The sequence below is a fragment of the Lathamus discolor genome, chromosome 14, assembly GCF_037157495.1.
Source record: "Lathamus discolor isolate bLatDis1 chromosome 14, bLatDis1.hap1, whole genome shotgun sequence".
NCBI classification, from domain to species: domain Eukaryota; kingdom Metazoa; phylum Chordata; class Aves; order Psittaciformes; family Psittacidae; genus Lathamus; species Lathamus discolor.
In genome coordinates this window covers 4,049,538-4,067,884 of record NC_088897.1, presented here as the reverse complement: position 1 = coordinate 4,067,884, position 18,347 = coordinate 4,049,538, and the positions used below count along the sequence as shown (strand labels likewise).

Sequence of the window (18,347 nt, the reverse complement as noted above, 5' to 3'; positions counted from 1 at the left end):
ATCCTCATTCCCACCAAGGAGCTCATTAGTTGCACTGCTGTTTTATTAGGAATCCCTATGCTACCATGGGTGGTTTATTTAGCAGACGGAGCATACACTGCCCTTTGATATTTCTCCTCTTCTCCTTTGATATTTCTTCTCATTTAAGTCAGTACTAAGTTAATGTACTTTTGATATTGGTGCTCTCCTTACAGCCAACTGCTCATTTACAGAAAGTTAGTTCCATAGAGATCAACGAGAAGAAGGAGCAAGCAAAACCATATTAATTTCCCTTAAGAACCACATCTTTTCAGCCTGAGCTCCTCCGCTCATCTCCATGTGGCTATAATCAGCAGAAGACAATTAAACAGCTGGAACCAAGGCTAGGAGAAGGGTAGGTTATATCCCTGTCTAGAGCACGCACCATTGCTGCCTGAAAGCCAGTGAATGTCAGGGGCCAGCATTTAAGCAGAACTGAAGTAGCTTTCAGTCCCATCAAGTGCTTTCAGAGGCTGCAAGGACATCCTAAACACTGAATTAAAAAAGCAGGTGTTCCCCTATTAGCCTCTAAATTGCCTAGCCACAGAGAACATCTTCAAGTAGTCATCAATATTCATGCAGAAACCTGGCATAGAAAAACATCAGGGTGGCAGTCAAAAAGACAGGAAAGAGCTGGGTACTAGAGGCAACAGGCGCCTGTATCTTCTGACAGATACCAGTGCTCACAGACTTGTGCCTGTGAAGTCAGGCACTTTTTAGTTTTCCTGCCTCTAGAAAGCTGCAAGAAAAGCAGTCAGCAGCCTTCTCTCTCCTACTAAAGGGGATGGCACCTTACCACCTGCACTTGATGTATCTAAACCTGCCCAAAGACACCTGTAACAGGATGGCAATTTGCTTTCTGTGGTTTGATTCATGCACCACAAAGAGCAGTTAGATCTGCCCAATAGTGAAGTGATGTCTTTAAGCAGTCTTTTAGCTCCTTTAGATCTGTGCTCTAAAGGAGCTAAAAAAGCAGTCACATGCCTAAACCGAGTTAAACTGAGCTGCAGAAGTTTTAGTCCCTGCTAGGACTCACAGCAGTATCAGTATGCTCACTGGATTCCGGTAGATCACAGGAAAAACATAATAAATGAAAGGATTATGCAGTAACGCACTTTAATACATTGGCCACCACCTTATAGTTACAAAATAATAGCGGAAGATGCCTGGCATGGAAATGGACCCTTCCTCAACCACAATGAAGTACTGATTTAGTAGGTAATTTACTCCTGTGAAATTCTTGGTCTTGATCTCCACCTCTCATGACCCATTTAACTTTATTAAACACATGAGCATTGATTTTTCTCCACTCATTACAGGCCACTGGATTTATCTGCATTAGTGAATGAATTAATCCATCCAATCTTACTTCAAGAAGAGCCAAAGCCTGCAGGAAAGCAATCACTATGAGCTGTCACCAAGGTAGCAGCAGGAAGTATTTCTTCCTCTTCTGACTATGTGACCAGGAAGTTACACATTCACTGCAGCATTCAGGCAAAAGCCCAAAGGGATCAAAGAAGAGAAGGTATTTCCTGTTTTTTGAGGCAACAAGTGGTCACTAACCAACACATACATCATGGTGCATCAGTTGCAACAAAAAAGACTTCACATTTCTTATTATCTGCCCATTGTGAACTCAAACTGGGAGAACATGTACATTACCATGGGATTGGAGTCTGCAATCAGGTCACGCAGGGAATCCAGAAACCCTTGGTCCTCCACCATCTGGGCATTGATGTCATGCAGCTTCGCCACACAGACAGCTGCAGTCTTCCGTACATAAGGGTCTTCATCCTTCAGACACTTGCGAAGAGGCTCACACAAGTACTCTGTGATCTTGTCCACCCTGATGCATCCCATTGTACGTACGGCCAGAGCACGGATCAGAGGGTTTGGGTCTTCACAGTCCTGCAACACGACAGAAATACAGTAAGCAAATCTGCAACACTAGCCACTGACACCTTCCCTGCAGCCAGAATCAGGCTGTTCCTATTAAACCAAAAGACATTCTCTCTGATTACATGCTAAAACAAGGCAATTATTTCAGATCGGGGATAAAAGGTGGAGCTTGCAGGTTCACAGAAACATTCTACACTACCTCAAGATGGTTTCAGGCTATGTTAGCTTGTCAATTTGTGATCTCTGTGTCCCCTAGTTTTCCCAGGCAAAACTTCTTTCAATATGATCTAGCAGCTACAGCTAAGCTAGAGAGCTAGCTCTCACCACCCAAAAGCTAGCCACAGGCAACTTTCAAAGTAATACACTGGTTTCCAGCCTTACTGATTTAAAGGAGCAAGAGAAGATTATGGGAAAATCAACTAAACACAATGCAACAGTTTTTAAGGGCTATTACTCACAGGCCATCAGTTCTAGACATAAGCATCCCTTAAGTTTGCAAAACATGAAGCAGTACACAAAGCTAGCCTAGAGGCACTTTTCCGATGAGCAAAAAGAAAAAGCAGAAGGGAATATAACACTTCATACTTCAAAGCATGCAAGCAAAGTGACATATCTTACCAGTGCATTCAACACTTTGAACTGTGAACTGCATGTGAAGTGCTCAGCTAGTGCAGACTAGTGTCAACACTTTACCTTCACAAAGCTGTTGACAGCCATGATGGCCATATCTGGCTGACTTTTGGCGTAGTTCATCAGGTAAAGGTAGACCAGCTTCTTTAACTCCAAGTTGTCAGTCTGCATGCAGTTCACAACATCAGGAAAGAGTGAGCTGCACAGACAAGGGAAGGCAAGAATAGAATCAGAGTAACTTAGGTTGGAAGAGACCATCAAATCCAACCATTAACCCAGCACTGGCAACACCACCACAAAATCATGTCCTTAAGTGCCACATCCATACGCCTGTTAAACACCTCCAGGGATAGTGACTCTATCCCTTCCCTGAGCAGCCTGTTCCAATGCTTGACAACTCTTTTGGTGAAGATACTTTTCCTAATATCCAGTTTAAACCTCCCCTGGCACAACTTGAAGTAATTTCCTCTTTTCCCATTGCTTGTTTCTTGGGAGCAGAGACTCACCTTAAGGTCTCCCACAAACCTCCTTTTCTTCAGGCTAAACACCCCCAGCTCCCTCAGCTGCACCTCACATTGTGCTCTAGACCTTCCACCAGCTTCATTCCCCTCTTTGGACCCCCTCCAGCACCTCAATGTCTCTCTTGGAATAAGGGGCTCAAAACTGAACACAGGATTCGAGGTGCAGCCTCACCAATGCCCAGTACAGGGGGGATGATCACTGCCCCAGTCTTGCTGGTCACACTGGTGCTGACACAAGCCAGGATGCTCTTTGCCTTCCTGGCCACATGGGCACAGTCCTGGCTTACCCTCAGCTGTCTGTTGACCAAAACCCCAAGGACATTTCCATCAGGCAGCTTTCCACCCCCTCTCCCCCAACTCTGCAATGGTACATAGGGCTGTTGTGACAGAAATGCAGTACTAAGCCTTGGTGAACCTCGTACAAATTCACCACAACCCATCAGTCCAGCCTGCCTTGGTCCCTCTGAAGAGCCTTCCTGCCCTCAAGCAGATCAACACTCCCACCCAAAACTAAGGAAAGCAGTGAGATTGTATGGTATGTAAAGGGGATAGATAGTAACAGCATCAAGGAAATGGGGAAAACTGGAGTTCCACTTTAAGTATCCTGCTGTGTAATGAGAGGTTAACTTCCTCCCAAACCAGTCTGCAATGGCTTTTATAACAATCATTTAATCTCTTCTAGGGCTTTAACATGGGTCAGTTCTGGAACAAGTGAAAACTAATGCAATTTCCCAAAGGTGTTTTAACTGGGGAGTTCACCAAACAACAACATTCTGCCACGCCAGGCCTGGTAATGAACCCACTAGGAAAAGAAATGCTTAAAAACATTTTGGTAACGCAGGACACTTGCAGAGAACCTGCAAATCTCAGCCTGCTAAACGCTACAGAGATTAGGAACTTCAACACTGCCAAGCTGAGCGGCATGCAAAACTCAGCTCTCGGGTACACTGGAGAGAGCTAAAGGTGAAGGGCAAGCGCTGCTGGCCAAAAAACATTACTTTATCTTTCCTGCAGTTTATCTGCCCCTTCATTCTACGATGAAGTCATGATGCGAAATTTGCAACCTCATTATTTCCGTGGCAACAGAGCACAATGCCATGAATCCAGGACTACTGAGACTTTGTGGTAGAGTCCAGTAACAGGAGAAGCTGGAAGGGAGAAGTATTCACTGAAGCAAGTGGTCTCAAAGACAGATAGTCTTGGAGACAGTGCTGCAGAAGGTAAATGCCTGTGTCCTTGAGTCACCATGAGGCAAAGGGTCAGTTTTAAAATCACTTATGTTGAATGTAGCTTAAATTGATGCTATGACAAGTAAGGCTAAGCAAAAGACTTGGAATTGCCTTTCTAACATGAAAACACAAGCTACTAAGAAGTGAGAAAACATTATCTAAAGTGATGTACAAAATGGATGAATTCTGGATGAGTTTTTAAATAAAAAGAGCTACTGGCACCTAGCTAAACCAGCACTGAAAACAGCTGTTTCTTTTGCTCTCAGTTAACAGGAGGGAGCTTGAGGAAGCTGTGGCTCAAGCACAGAACAGGCAAGGACACAGCCAGCCTCACTACCCAGCCCCACTGAGATCACAGGCTTAGAGCTGCCCCATGGAGATGTGTTGCTACACCCGACCAAGCCCCAGGACAACCAGAGCTGCTACAGGTGCAAGAAAAGTTGGGTTTACCTGACATCCTTCCCCACGGTCATGGCTGCAATGACCTTCTTCACAGCTTCTTTCCTCTTCTCTTTCTTCTCATTATTGAGTTCAGCCTTCAGTTCAAAAATCTCCCCTGGCAGAAGACAAAATAGACCGAGCCTTTTGGGAGCTGAAAAAGGTCTTGGTTCATGGATAAATCAAGAGTGACTTTTTACTTTCCCAGCCTCTTGTTCCCATAAAGCCAGCACAGCATCTGTCAGACCTTATGGAGAACATGCTTCAATGAGAAGCAAAGCTGCAACACTCAAGATAATGATATGGGCTAACACCTTGCTAAGGAAAAAGCAGTTAACAAGAACCACGCTGCATGTTGCAGCTCTCCCACTTCCAGAACATTAAATCACATCGCTGCAGTGTCTGTTTCTCAGAGGCAACTATTATATAACTGGGATGGAAAGACATGGAGACACCAGATTCGTGCCTGCAAGAACTAACTAACTAAGCTAGGAATTTTGCCCAGACTTTCAACTTTGGCTCATCATCACCTGCTTCCAGTGAATGCAAAGAGAAAGCAGCAGGCTGTGGTAAAGCCCAAGTGCTGTGATACACAGCAGCAGAAACAGGAATGCACAAATTTACTCCAGTGGAATAAATTCCTTCCAAGCTAGAAAGAGAGAGCTACTACTAACAAAATGGTGTAACACAGCTTGCCTGGATTCTGAGGTTGCCAAAGCTGCCTTTTCCATGACACTAATTCTTCCAGATGCTAGTGTGTGGAATGTCAGTTCAGGCTGGATCATGACAGCAGCAAAGCAAGTTTGCTAAAGCAACACATGCAAAACTCTGCTTATGAGGCCTGTTCTAGACAAAGTGATGCTAGAAGGCTAATGCTTCTGTCTCACAGCTTTCCTCAAGGATGGTGAGCAGTATTTCTCACTGGAAGCCGCAGGCTGAAGACACATTACAAATATCAGAATCTCTCTGACAAAACACATTCAAGCCCCTAACTTTCCATTCCTACGCACCAATGGCACTTTGTCACATCAGCTGCACTGATTACTGAAGAGCCTGACAAAAAAAGACTAACAGGTACCTCAAAAAAGAAGAGGAGTTACTGTTCTGGAGAACACAGTGCAGTGAGCACTCATCATACCTCCTGGCTGCCAGAGATACTCGCATTACTCACACTGAGATCGTGTCCCAGCCAGAGCTGAGCCAGCAGCAGTGTGCCACTAAAGCTCAGAGAGTGCAGGCTGGTCTCTTACAGCCATGGCAGAAAAGCCCACCTTTAGGACTCAACTTACAGATGGGATTGTTCCTTAGAAAGATGTGAATTGCATTTGCTTAATTTATGAGCTCATTCTGAAGCTTAATGAAATATAAATTGATCAGCACTGTAGTTTTTTCACTGGCAAGCATTCACCAGAAACACTGAGCTGTTCTGAAAAGGAGGGCTTAATGTGAACCATTTTCCACATCTGCTAGAGAAGGATGAGCAAAATAGAATCAAAGAATAGCTAGCATTGGAAAGGACCTCAAGATCATCCAGTTCCAACCCCCCTGCCATAGGCAGGGACACCTCACACTAAGCCATCTCACCCAAGGCTTTGTCCAACCTGGCCTTGAACACTGCCAGGGATGGAGCACTCACAACCTCCCTGGGCAACCCATTCCAGTGCCTCACCACCCTCACAGTAAAGAATTTCCTCCTTATATCCAATCTAAACTTCCCCTGTTTAAGTTTGAACCCATTACCCCATGTCCTGTCACTACAGTCCCTAATGAAGAGTCCTTCACCAGCATCCCTATAGCCCCCCTTCAGATACTGGAAGGCTGCTCTGAGGTCTCCATGCAGCCTTCTCTTCTCCAGGCTGAACAGCCCCAACTTTTTCAGCCTGTCTTCATATGGTTTACACCAGGTTTAAATTGCAGTCAGCAACAGTGTTCTATTTAGAAACAGGTTAGAAGTTAAAATCTGCCTGGTACAGATTCAGCAGAACAAGCCCTGCTCTGGAATAGGTGGATGAGTAAAAACATCCTCAAAGATCCTTTCCAGGCTATCCCTTCTTAAGGGCAGATTGTCCTGAAGTGAGGAGCCCACCACGCCTACAGTAAAGCCAAGGGGAAGTCAGAGCACTGCAGCTGTGGAGGAAACAGTCATAGGAAATCCCATTATCTGCAACAGCTCAATGATATACACTTATACCTTAAATACTAAATGTCATCAACTTAATCCCGTGATGCCCAACAGAGAAACCATCCTCAGTCTTGAACTTGTAAGCCCGTAACTAAAACTTTAACCAGATCTGCACTCAAATCCCAATGTTTTGCTCTCTGATCCTTGATAAAGCAGCAATTGGGGTCATTTTGCGCATCACAAAACCATATATACATCAGTTTCGTCTTCCGTCACCAAGCGACCTACTTGCTAAGTTTCTCCCTAGATGATTAAGATGAGAAACAGGGACAGAGCTAACAGAACAGCACAAGTTCTTCCGCATGCAGTTAAAAAAGCTGGGTAAAAATAGCCACCCACCACCTCCAATCCACCACAGCAGCTTAACACTAACCTTTTTTATTGGTCGTGAAGTATTTGGAGTCCGTCATGGTTCCAGTTCCTTACAACACCTGGGAAGAAGAATAAATAAAGGAAGAAGCAGTCAGACGGCGTTGGGAGCTGACAACACCCAGTTTGCAAGGCAGGAACTCAAGAGGAAGGATGGCTGGTGAGTGTGTAACAAAAGGGGAAGCAGCAAATGCCTTATATCCACAGGCACAAGTTTCACAATCTTCATTCTGCACCTGCTGCTGCTATTACTTGGGCAACCCAGGGATTTAAAGGGCTCAGATGAACAACCTCAGTGAAAACACCACAGCCTGAGGTGGGCAGGCTGGGAAAGCAGTGATGCTCAGCCCAGCTTTTCAACCTCTCAGTCTCAGAAGGGGAAAGGGGGTTTTTAACTCCTTATAATCAGCAGATCCTGACATGCTCTGCAGCTGCCTTTCCTCCAGGTTCACCATTTCGTTTGCCATAAAAAGCACTGCACATTTAATATCTCGACTGGAAGCGAGAAGTCCATGATGCAGACAAAGGAAACTGTCAACTCCCCCTAACGATACTTCCCTGTGTTGCGTCTTGATGGAAGGAACAATTAACCCTAGTTGCAACACCCACCCCGAGGCCCTTTCATTTCTTTCCCTCCTTTTGTTCCCCAGAGATGCAAAGCGGTTGTTTGCAATGAAAAGCCATTACTTTTCAGTTCTCCCAAGCCTGAAACTGGAATCTTTCTCTGCCAAGAGCTGACATCCCACCTCTGACACACACAAGCTGATTATTTCAGTGCTGCACTTCAGGTTTGTGGACAGGATTGACAAACGGTGCTGGGCCAGCAAGTGCTTAAGAGCCATGAGAATGGTCTCACCAGCACTTTCCTTGTCCCAGAGAACTGAATTATTAATACTTTAGAATACAGGGATTGCCCAAATGTACGCGGATAGCCATCATTTTATCTTTACAGTTGCCAGCTCCATGGCAAACATGACTCAAAACAATTTTCAGCTGAACTGAAAAACAAGCAAAGGAGCAGCAGTTTTAGTGCTTTTGGTGGAACAGTGCATCAGTACTAAGAATCTATGACTCTAAAACTATCCGAAGAAAAGGGTTTTCCCACCTCTTCCCTCCTTTTTCCCAATTCCCCTTCTCTTGTACATACTTCCACGACCTTAAACGTTATCAGCAAAGCAGCAAGTCATCTGTTCCCTAAACACTGCCTGTCCTGCCTCTAAACCTTGCAGCTCTTGCTGGCTCAGCACAGAAGGACAAGCACAGCTTTGAACTCCAAGACACTGCCCAGCAGCAGCACAACCAGCTTGCTGTTTCTTAACACTTTCCTTCCTCATCCTTTAACCAACCCCAACACCACTGCCATTCTTTTCCACCCTTATCCCCCTTGACCAGTTCAATTCCCACCAGCAGCAGCTGAGGGGGATTTGCCACGATTTCTACCACCTTCAATGTGCTCTACAGCCATGCAGAGCTGTCGTCATCTTGTCCCACTGCCAAGCAGCCAGATGAGAAGCAACCTGTTGCTTCACCCAGCTCCCCAGAGCTCCAATCCTGCCCTGTGCCTGTGTGGTTACCACCTCATCCCAATGAGGCAGCAGGACTGGGTTTGGTTTGATTTTCATCTCCCTTTCTGATCCTGCCAAGCTGGAGAGCAAAACTACGCCGGGGGACAGGTCTGGAAGCACATTCCTCCTGCAGGAAAGGTTTGCCCTCCTTCCAAAACGGAGGCTGGGTTGGGAAAGCCACAGAAATTACAGCACTGCAATCTTTCCATCTAAAATATCACAGCATCCTGAAAGCTAAAGCTATTGTGGGTCTTGGTTTATGACTAAGACCAGACCCCACGTTCAGCTGCAATGCTACTGCTGACACAGTCTTTCAGATTTGAGCCCAGCTGAAAAGATGACCTAAAATACTTTCCTCTACAAGAGTGTTTGGTACAGTGCTATGCAAAAGGCATGGAACATAACCTTGCTGTTCTTTGCACTGTATATGGATTTATCAACCCGGGTCACACCTCTCAGCTGAGCTACCCTGATACTGGTTTTAACAGTGGCCAGAGCAGCAGATAAGAGAGAAAACTGAGGAGCGAAAACCCCAACAAACCATCATACACATCATCCATCTCAGTTGCATTAAGCTACACAGAGGAGGAAGAAACCTTCCTGAACTTCAGAGATGATCTTTAAACCCAAAACCAGGACATTTTGCTGTTCTTCTAACTTCAGATGAAGAATCCTAGGCACATTCAGCCAAGGCTAAGCACAGTGCATGTCTTTACACCCTGTTTTGATAGCTGTAAATGAGATCTGCCAGGTCAACAAGCAAACTACCATATTCCAAGGGCAACACTGGAGAGAGCTCTTCTTCTCATGAGCACTCAGATTGCTGCTTCATGATGTCAGAGCTTGCTTTGCACACTGTTCAGTGACAGCACTGGGTGTAATCTCGTCCACTAAGCAAACCCAGCTTGGTTTACAGCAAGTCCCAGAAGAAGGCCAAACCCAAACCAGCCCAGATATACAAATAGCAATGTTTTAAATAACTCAGGAAAATGCCATCTCCTTGCACACAAATCTAAACTGAAGAGAGCCAAGATAAATTCTGACAACATCAGGATCATCCTTGTATTTTTAGGAGAAGATCCACATCCGATTGTGCCCTCACTATTGCTCTGTGTCCAAGGTGGGAAGAGGTAAGAGGTGTTTTAGCTGACAGCAAAAGGCTCCTGTTCCAAACCCTGCAAACAGGAAGAGAGGAATTTCTCCAGAAGCTCTGGCAATGTTTAATGCTATAAGCATTGCCTTGACATTTAAATGGAGACTGAACCAAAAACATGATTAAATTAAAAGAATAAGGAACCATCATAGCCTGAAAAATAAAGATTCCTCAGCCCCAAACCACACAGAAAAATGGATCCTGTGCCTGACCAACACCTGCTTCGCCCCAGGCATGACTCCAGCAGCCTGTGCAGCTCCCACCACTGATTTCACATCACTATAAAGAGGAAGGCAGCAGCTTTAAGGCCTCAGTATTGATCCAAACTCCCCAGCACTGAAATGACGCAGTGTTGCACCCCTAAATCTCTAAAGCGATCCCTGGTTAACAGTCCCGCCGAGTGGGTGAGCGAACGAGCTGCGTGGCTGAGTGTCCTTTGTTAAAAGCCTACGGCACCTGGGATTCCCAGGCCGAAAAGTCAATAAACACAGCGCTGCACCAGCTACTAAGAAGGAGAAAAAATGACTGCTCCTGCTAAACCCAGGGCAGTATCACATATCTTATCTGCACCCATTTTGACTGAGTAGCCACACAATAGCCCAAGCATGGCTCAGGGCCCTCAGAGCATCAGGAGACTGATGGATGCCAAGGGGAAAACAGCACCTCAGCTTCTGAACCCACGGCCCTAACAGCATGTGCTCGGGGCAGGTGACTGCTTCCATCCCCACCCCATTCTCCAATGCGCGGTGCTTCCTATCACCTCCTCACTCCTCGGACACCCCCAGTACCCCTCGACCCCCTGCCCACCCCCAGACCTCTCCCAGGCTGCAGGAGCATCCCCCACCGATCCCAGCCCCGCACGGTGCCATCCCAGTACCTCGCTTACCTCATTCCCGCCCCAGCCCGCCTCCCAACGCCCCCCCACCCAGCGTCCCCACGGCCAGCACCCACCCCTCACCCTCAGCACCCTCCTGCCCAATCCTCCCAGTGCCCCTCCCACCCTACACCAGCCACCCCACCAAGGCCTCACCGCCTCCCAGTCCCCCCTTCCAGCGCCCAATGCCCCCTCAGTATCCCCCCAAGGCCTCACCAGTGCCACCACCGTCTCCCAGTCCCCCACCAGTGCCCCCCCCCCCCCCCCCCCCCGTCCCGGCCCCACTCACGGCGGCGGCACGGACACACCGCTGTGGGGGCGGCGGCGGAACCGGAAGCGGAGCGGAGGGGCCGGGAGGACTCGCGAGGAGCGAGAATAAACCCTCCTCCGCCTAGAGCGGCCGCGCCCTGCCACCATAGAGGAGCGCGGGAGGCGACAGAGCGCCGGCCGCGCCGCGCTTCCGGGAGGAGGTGCTCCGCGGCGCTTGGGCTGGGGCCGGGCGGGGGCTCCCCCTGGCGGCTGGGCGGAGTGCTGTCGGTGTCATGGCGGAGCTCGGCGCTCACCTCACGGCCGCCTCAGCCGGCGATGACCGGCCATCCATCTTCGAGGCGGTGGCCCAGGACAGCCTGATGGCCGCCGTGAAGCCCGCCCTGCAGCACCTGGTGAAGGTACGTGCGAGGCCTCGGGTGAGGGAGGGGAGGGGAGGCCGGCGGTCCCTCATCACCGCAGGCCTGGGGGAGCGGAGCGCTGAGGTGAGCGGTGCCTGGGGGTGGCTGCTGTGTGGGGAAGCTGCTGCAGAGGGGCGCTGGGGACGCTGCCCAGCCTTGCTGAGCCCTTCGTCACCTGCGTTTACCACACTCACGAACGACTACAGCAGTTTTGACCCGCCCAGATGGTGTTAAGAGCCATAGGCATGACCTGTGAAGGTCCCTACCGACCCAAACTACTCTCTGCTAGTTCTTGTTATTCAGCACACTACTCCCGTTTATGCCCTCCTGTTTTGTATCCCTTTCAACAGGTGCTTGCTGAGTCCAATCCTGGCCGATACGGCTTCCTCTGGCACTGGTTTGATGAGGTCTATGTCCTTCTGGACGTGCTGCTCCAGCAGCACTACCTGGCTAGGTGCAGTGCTTCCTTTTCTGAAAACTTCTACAGCTTAAAGAGGATCCCCATGGGAGACTGCAGGCAGCACCCCTTGGCCACTGCTGGCCTGCCAAAGAGGCAGCACTGGAAGTCTCTTCTCTTGCTGGTTCTTGTTCCTTACCTGAAAGGAAAGCTGGAGAAACTGGTGTCCACCCTGAGGGAAGAGGATGAGTACTCCATCCACCCTCCCTCGTCATCATGGAAGCGCTTCTACAGAGCCTTTCTAGCTGCCTACCCCTTTGTAAACATGACCTGGGAGGGCTGGTTTCTTATCCAGCAACTGTGCTATATCCTGGGGAAGGCTCAGCATCATTCACCCATGCTGCGCCTGGCTGGTGTTCGCCTAGTCAGACTGACTGCAGAGGATATCCTGGCCCTGGAGAAGAAACTGGGGGGAACCACCTCACATCCTATACCCAGGTATGTCAGAACATGGCTTAGCTGCTCTCGAGGGGGGGTTCTGTGGGTGTGTTAATTTAGAGGTGATGCTGCAACTGAAAACTTCTCCAGAAATTGAGATGAAGTTTACCTCTGGCAAAGTGTGCTCCAAAAGGGTGCGTTGTCAGTGTGAATAAGGAATCAAGTAGTGGGGATCAGCTTCACAAGATTTTGTGGTCATAAAATGGGGGTCTTTTTGGCTCTTCAGCCTTTATCCTGTTCAGTTTTCACCTGCACTTTTCTAATGAGGGAACCATACTGCAACTATATTGCTAAAAGGACTAAAACTTAGCTCTTTGATTCCTCTGAGCAGCAGCTAGCCATGACCACACTTAATGCCATGTAAAATGATGATCCATGGGTGAAAAGCTCTGTGATCCAGGCCCGCTCAATCCAAACTCTTCCAATTGAGATTTCTGGATAAAACAGGACTTGAAGCTTTCTTAAAATACTAAGAGAAACATCCTAGGAGATGCCTTACTATAAACATGGGATACATTGACCAACTTAGTGTTAAGAAGCTGTGTAAAGCAATCCCTTCTGCTGTGGTTTACATATGTGGTAATAAGTTTCTCCTTATATAATACCTTAATCCATTTATATATTATTTATAATAATAATTATTATAAATTTATTATAATACATTTATATATAGTAATAATATATTAATATACTTAATACCTTCTCTCTGCTACAGCATTAAAACCCAGGTGCAGTCAGCAGTGAGGAAAGCCCTGGGCACCATCGCCTTCTCCCTGTCCACTGGGCTGTCTGTCAGCATGTTCTTCCTTCAGTTCCTGGACTGGTGGTACTCCTCAGAAAACCAGGAGACCATCAAATCTCTGACTGCGCTCCCAACTCCTCCACCCCCCGTGCACCTCGACCCCAGCTCCACTCTCCTACCCAAACTGAAGACTGTGTGTCCCCTGTGCCACAAAACTCGCGTCAACGCCACAGCCCTATCCACATCTGGCTTTGTCTTCTGCTACCGCTGTGTGTACGGGTATGTGAAAGCTCATCAGCGCTGCCCCATCACAGGCTATGCCACAGAGCTGCAGCATCTTGTCAAACTGTACTCTCCTGAGAGCTGAGAGATCTGTCCCTGCACCTAGCAGCTGGGCAGCACTGAGCCTGAATTCTCCCTTCCTTGTGTCCCATAAAAGACTTTGGACCATTGCAGCTCATCAGTGAGCTCTAAAGCTGCTTTGAACTTGGTGATACATCAGTTTTGCTGCCCTTGTGAATTCTGGAAAGGCTCTCCCCTTTATTAACTGTTCAAACATCCCATAACAGTCTCAGAGGAATTGGACAGCCCTGGTCTGTCAGCTAGCACAGAAACACCTTCAAAGACCAACCGAAAGGGAAGAAACATTGATTTGGATAAGAATGTAGATCAAAGACCATCACTGGCAAATTCCCCACTCAAGGGCATGAGCCAGCAAATTAAAGAGGTAGGGACACTTCCTTACTTACTGCTCCCGCAGCAGTTTCTCAGCACTGCCAGGGCAAGCTCTGGCACTAGTGCTTGTCACAGAGGTAGAGACAGGCTCAAACCTCTGCTCTGATCGTGTTGTTCTTCAGGGTCCCCCTGATTTTTCAGGCTACGTGCCTTTGAATTGAGAACATCAACCCCCTAATTCTCCTGACAGCTCTAACTGAAGGGTTTGACTTTTTAAAGGAAGAGAAGTCGATGTGTGCAAACAAGTAGATAAGAGAGACATTACATTTGTGCACAAGGGAGAAAAATGATGAACCAGAGCAAAGCAGCTGTGACGGGAGTTGGCTTTTTTGTTAAGTAAGTCTTTGCATCTGTTATTATCTGCTTTTATAAAGCAAAATTCTCTCGATTGAGAACCTAACCTTAATTCTTTTCTGGTTATTGGAAAAACAGAGACACAAGGGAGACTGGACTGAAGCAGCTTTTGTCTTTGCAGATGATGATAATGGACAGGCGTATTTTATAGGCTGAGAATCTTTAATGTCTGCGTTTAATTATTGCATGGCAATTACTCCAGTCCCAACCATGTAGCACATTCACATCATAGCAAAGCATCCTTTTGCTGAACAGAGGAGAGAACGTTATGGCTGGTTCCTGGGACACCTGGTTTGTCATGGAAGGTGTTTTCCTGACTGGGCTCTAGGGAGCAGCAGTCAGCTCCTACAGACACCACCAGGACATCCCTTACAGAATATGAACAGGAAAGTTTGCTCACAATGTACAAGATTTTTCCAGATTAAGTGATAATTTCTAACATTTAATCCACTGAACCGGGTCAGCTCATTTCCCTCTGCACTTTAGCTTTGCTTCAGAAGATAAAAATCTCCAATATCCTGCCTCACTTATAAGCAAGATAACAAGGTTAGTTAATAACATGGAAAAAGACAGCAATTTGTATCCTAAAGATGCTCTGGAAAACACCTGCTGTGACAAATGAGATTTGTCACTTGTCTTACTAGCTCTATACAACTTCCAGACCCTTCTACCTGTGCCACTATGGAATAAGAATAAAAACTCTTTCATTTTTCCTTTAGTAGTTAATGGATCCTTAAAGACACCTCTCCTTTTAAAAAGCCATGAAGAGCACGTGCATCTTGCTGGAAAAGAAATCACAGAAAGGGCCAAGATTTCCTGAGACTTCAAATCACTTTTAATGTAGCTGGCTTTGAGCTGGTTGTTATTTCACATCACTTGCTTCATACAGAGAAATCATCATCTCTGTGAAAAACCAGCATCTAAACCACTCCACACACGTGCTGTGTGGTCTTGTAAGTACCCATCTGAATGTCCTGGAGTCTGAACGCAGCCACTCATAAGGGATGAAGGATTTGACTGATGATTCAGTTTTAGGATAGATTTAATGTCCTTTTATTCTTTCTACACTTTCCAAATTAAGCACAACCCAAACTGCCTGCGTGCACACACTACCCCTTGTACACCTCCTTCTTCCAGGGTTAATCTCTTTCCCTCTCCCCAGAGTGGATGCCTCCCTGCCAGGCTCTGGCTGCTTCCACTCTGCCTCACACCACACAACACCCTATCCTTACCAGACCAACTCCACAGCACCTCCGAGACCTGCACAGAACCACCCACATCTAAGCCCCACACTTCTGAAAAGCTGTAATTACTCTCTTGAATATTAAATTGCTTTTTAATGCTTAGCTGACTAACAAGCATTAAGCCCACAACAGTGATAGGCTCAGCAGTTACCTGGCAGATTTTATAAGTGTTCCTGTAGAATATCAACTTGGATTTGACCGCTTCTTCTAACCCTCCTGTTCTTAGGAGCCAACTACACACCCTTTTATCAGCTTTACTGCTTTAAAACGAAGCTACAAACCAGTTTGGATTATACAAACATTCCCTTTATGTGCTTTTAAATGTAATAGTGTTATTAAAGCCATGATGGCTTAAAGATAGACAAGATTTTTTTTTAGGGAATATCAACTTTATTAAACCATCCTTCAGACTTACATACCAATCTGTGACTTCTATACAGGCACATATGTGTACATTCAGGATGCTTTGTTCTATGGCTTAATACAATTACATCAACAGCAGCACTGGAGCTGCCCAATATGTTTCTGTCAGAACTTAACTGAAGTCTTTTAAAAAGCATTTAATGAAGCTAAGCCACATTCACAACTCATCCAGACACTTAGAAAGTGAGTGCAGGAGCAACTGATTTGCTTTCCTCACTTCCTTACAGAAACCACATTGCTTCTGAGAAACCCGCCATAATTATACTCCTCAGTACATACTCCCTGTAGAAGCTTCCTTCTTCACAGGAAAAGGGAAATGAATGTAAACCCATCATCAAGACCTGGAAGAGATTAAAAACTTGATTAGGGAATAGCTCCAGATCTTTTCCTGTACTTCCGTGATTAGCCCAGCCTTCCCCCTGCCACTTCCTCCAGAGCAGAGCACCAGAGCCAGGCCCAACACAACTCTCTTCCAAAACCATTCCTCCTAGCAATCACTAGATGAGAGCACAGCTAAACCAACTGCTAATGAGGTGCCTACAGGACAGACAGCTCAAACTCCATTTTAGAGTAAAATGCACTGCATTTACAAAGAAGATGCAGTGGCAGAGCATCTGGAGTTTCATGTGCCATGCTGCACACAGACAAAACCAGAAACCTCCCTTGCTGCAAGCTCAGTTCTAAACCCAGCACTGCAGCAGGATGCACAAACCCAAACAAGTGTTTGCACTACTCACTCGCCAAATCAAGGTTTTTGTTTTCTGCCAGTAAAATAAATGGCTACAAATTCTTAATGTTCTGCATTTTAAGATTTTTAGGGGTTGGGTTCATTTGTTGTGGGCTTTTTTCCCCAATTTTTTTTTTTTTTTTAGGGTGCATCAAAAAGTTTCAAGCAGCAAAGCTATTTACTCCAGATGAGCTCAGCCTAAATAAGCTCAGAGAGAAGATTACGTGATCATGCCCTGGTCAGAGCAAAGACACACAGTCTCAGCAATACCAGTTCAGACTATACTTCGCTCATCATTGCTTCGGGCAAGTGTATTTCCATTCGATAAGAAGCTTGCTCCCAACTCAGAAACTAGAACAGAAAAGGTTTTTTTCCTGAAGGAAAGCCACACACACACACATCTCCCCACACCCAAACACAGATTAACTTGGGGTCTGGGTTAATTCTTTTCAGGATCACACAGCTTTCTACAGGATGGAGTTCGCAGTAAGTTAACAGCAACCCTTGGAGGATGAGACAGGCATGGCTGTTCTAAGAAACTCAGCCCTAAGCTGCTATTTCTGTCTTGACACAGCAGGATGGAGGTGGTACTTGCACCATCAGGATGGATGTAGTCTCTCCATGAAGAGCTCCTGTGCATGACAAAGCCGTGTTGATGGAGTAACACTGGCAAAACTCCTCCATTTCCCCTTCCCAAACACCATCAGCTAAACCAGCACCTTTCCTCTCTTTGCTCCAGACACATTTATACACAAAGCCACCCCACAAGGCATTCGAAACTCCAAATAAGCATTCATTAAAGCTTCAGCTGATCTGCAAGCACGCAGCAGATAAAGTTTCAAGCTCATCCATTAATTAATGGTGTGGCTTTTCTCCTTATCACGACCTCCTGTTATAGGTAACAAGGGGAGAAAGCACATTTAGCAGGGGAGGAAGGTGACATGCTGATGGAATGGAACTGGAGCTTGGGAAGACAGGTCACAAGCTGGGATTCCATGGTCAGGACAGCCAGTACCAGGCAAAGCCAAGAGGAAAACTCCCATCGTACCCACAAATGCTGCCGAATCCAGTGGCTCTCCGAGGGCCCGGAGCTCTCTATTTCGACCTAACCACCCTCATACCACCCATTCCTTCCTTGCACTCTCTCCCCAGACCCTTGCAGCTCTCACAGAATCACAGAATCCCAAGGGTTGGAAGGGACCTAAAAAGATCATCTAGTCCAACCCCCCTGCAAGAGCAGGGTAACCTACAGTACATCACACAGGAACTTGTCCAGGCGGGCCTTGAATATCTCCAGTGTAGGAGACTCCACAACCCCCCTGGGCAACCTGTTCCAGTGCTCTGTCACTCTTACAGTAAAGAAGTTCTTCCTGATGTTAACGTGGAACTTCCTATGCTCCAGTTTACACCCATTGCCCCTTGTCCTGTCACTGGATATCACTGAAAAAAGCCTAGCTCCATCATCCTGACACCTACCCTTCACATATTTGTAAACACTGATGAGGTCACCCCTCAGTCTCCTCTTTTGCAAGCTAAAGAGACCCAGCTCCCTCAGCCTCTCCTCATAAGGGAGATGTTCCACTCCCTTAATCATCTTTGTGGCTCTGTGCTGGACTCCTTCAAGCAATTCCCTGTCCTTCTTGAACAGAGGGGCCCAGAACTGGACGCAATATTCCAGATG

The 18,347-nt window shown here is 46.8% G+C and overlaps 2 protein-coding genes and 1 non-coding gene across 6 annotated transcripts in view; 1 reads left to right on the top strand and 2 right to left on the bottom strand.

Moving 5' to 3' along the window:
* AP2B1 (adaptor related protein complex 2 subunit beta 1) overlaps positions 1-11,315 on the bottom strand; it is a 79,469-nt gene extending 68,154 nt beyond the window's left edge. For 2 of the 3 annotated variants that reach the window (XM_065695068.1, XM_065695070.1), the window contains exons 1-5: positions 11,168-11,315; positions 7,291-7,348; positions 4,748-4,853; positions 2,611-2,746; positions 1,681-1,926 (exon numbers count right to left, since the gene is read on the bottom strand). In XM_065695068.1, the coding sequence (XP_065551140.1) occupies positions 1,681-1,926; positions 2,611-2,746; positions 4,748-4,853; positions 7,291-7,327 (525 nt within the window). In that variant the 5' untranslated portion in view covers positions 7,328-7,348; positions 11,168-11,315. The remainder of the gene's footprint in view (positions 1-1,680; positions 1,927-2,610; positions 2,747-4,747; positions 4,854-7,290; positions 7,349-11,167) is intronic. The other variant, XM_065695069.1, reaches the window with a different exon arrangement.
* Positions 11,253-17,965, top strand: PEX12 (peroxisomal biogenesis factor 12). Of its 2 annotated transcripts, XR_010616014.1 has the most exons (4): positions 11,253-11,546; positions 11,897-12,441; positions 13,157-13,910; positions 16,812-17,965. XR_010616014.1 is itself a non-coding variant. In XM_065695071.1 (3 exons), exons 1-3 carry the CDS (start codon positions 11,421-11,423, stop codon positions 13,548-13,550), a joined length of 1,065 nt encoding a protein of 354 aa, XP_065551143.1. In that variant the 5' UTR covers positions 11,253-11,420; the 3' UTR covers positions 13,551-13,917. The 2 variants fall into 2 exon arrangements, 1 of the variants encoding a protein (XP_065551143.1); XM_065695071.1 differs by lacking the exon at positions 16,812-17,965 and having other exon boundaries at positions 13,157-13,917.
* LOC136022204 (Z30 small nucleolar RNA) lies at positions 16,871-16,968 on the bottom strand. Its single transcript, XR_010616065.1, has one exon. It is a non-coding gene; the product is annotated as a Z30 small nucleolar RNA (small nucleolar RNA).
* Positions 17,966-18,347: the final 382 nt, after the last annotated feature.

Bases quoted from the DNA above. Each gene is read 5' to 3' on its own strand.
- PEX12 (XM_065695071.1), top strand. From the start codon at position 11,421: ATGGCGGAGCTCGGCGCTCACCTCACGGCCGCCTCAGCCGGCGATGAC. The intron at 11,547-11,896 runs GTACGTGCGAGG...CCCTTTCAACAG, and splicing joins CCCTGCAGCACCTGGTGAAG to GTGCTTGCTGAGTCCAATCC. The intron at 12,442-13,156 runs GTATGTCAGAAC...TCTCTGCTACAG, and splicing joins ACCTCACATCCTATACCCAG to CATTAAAACCCAGGTGCAGT.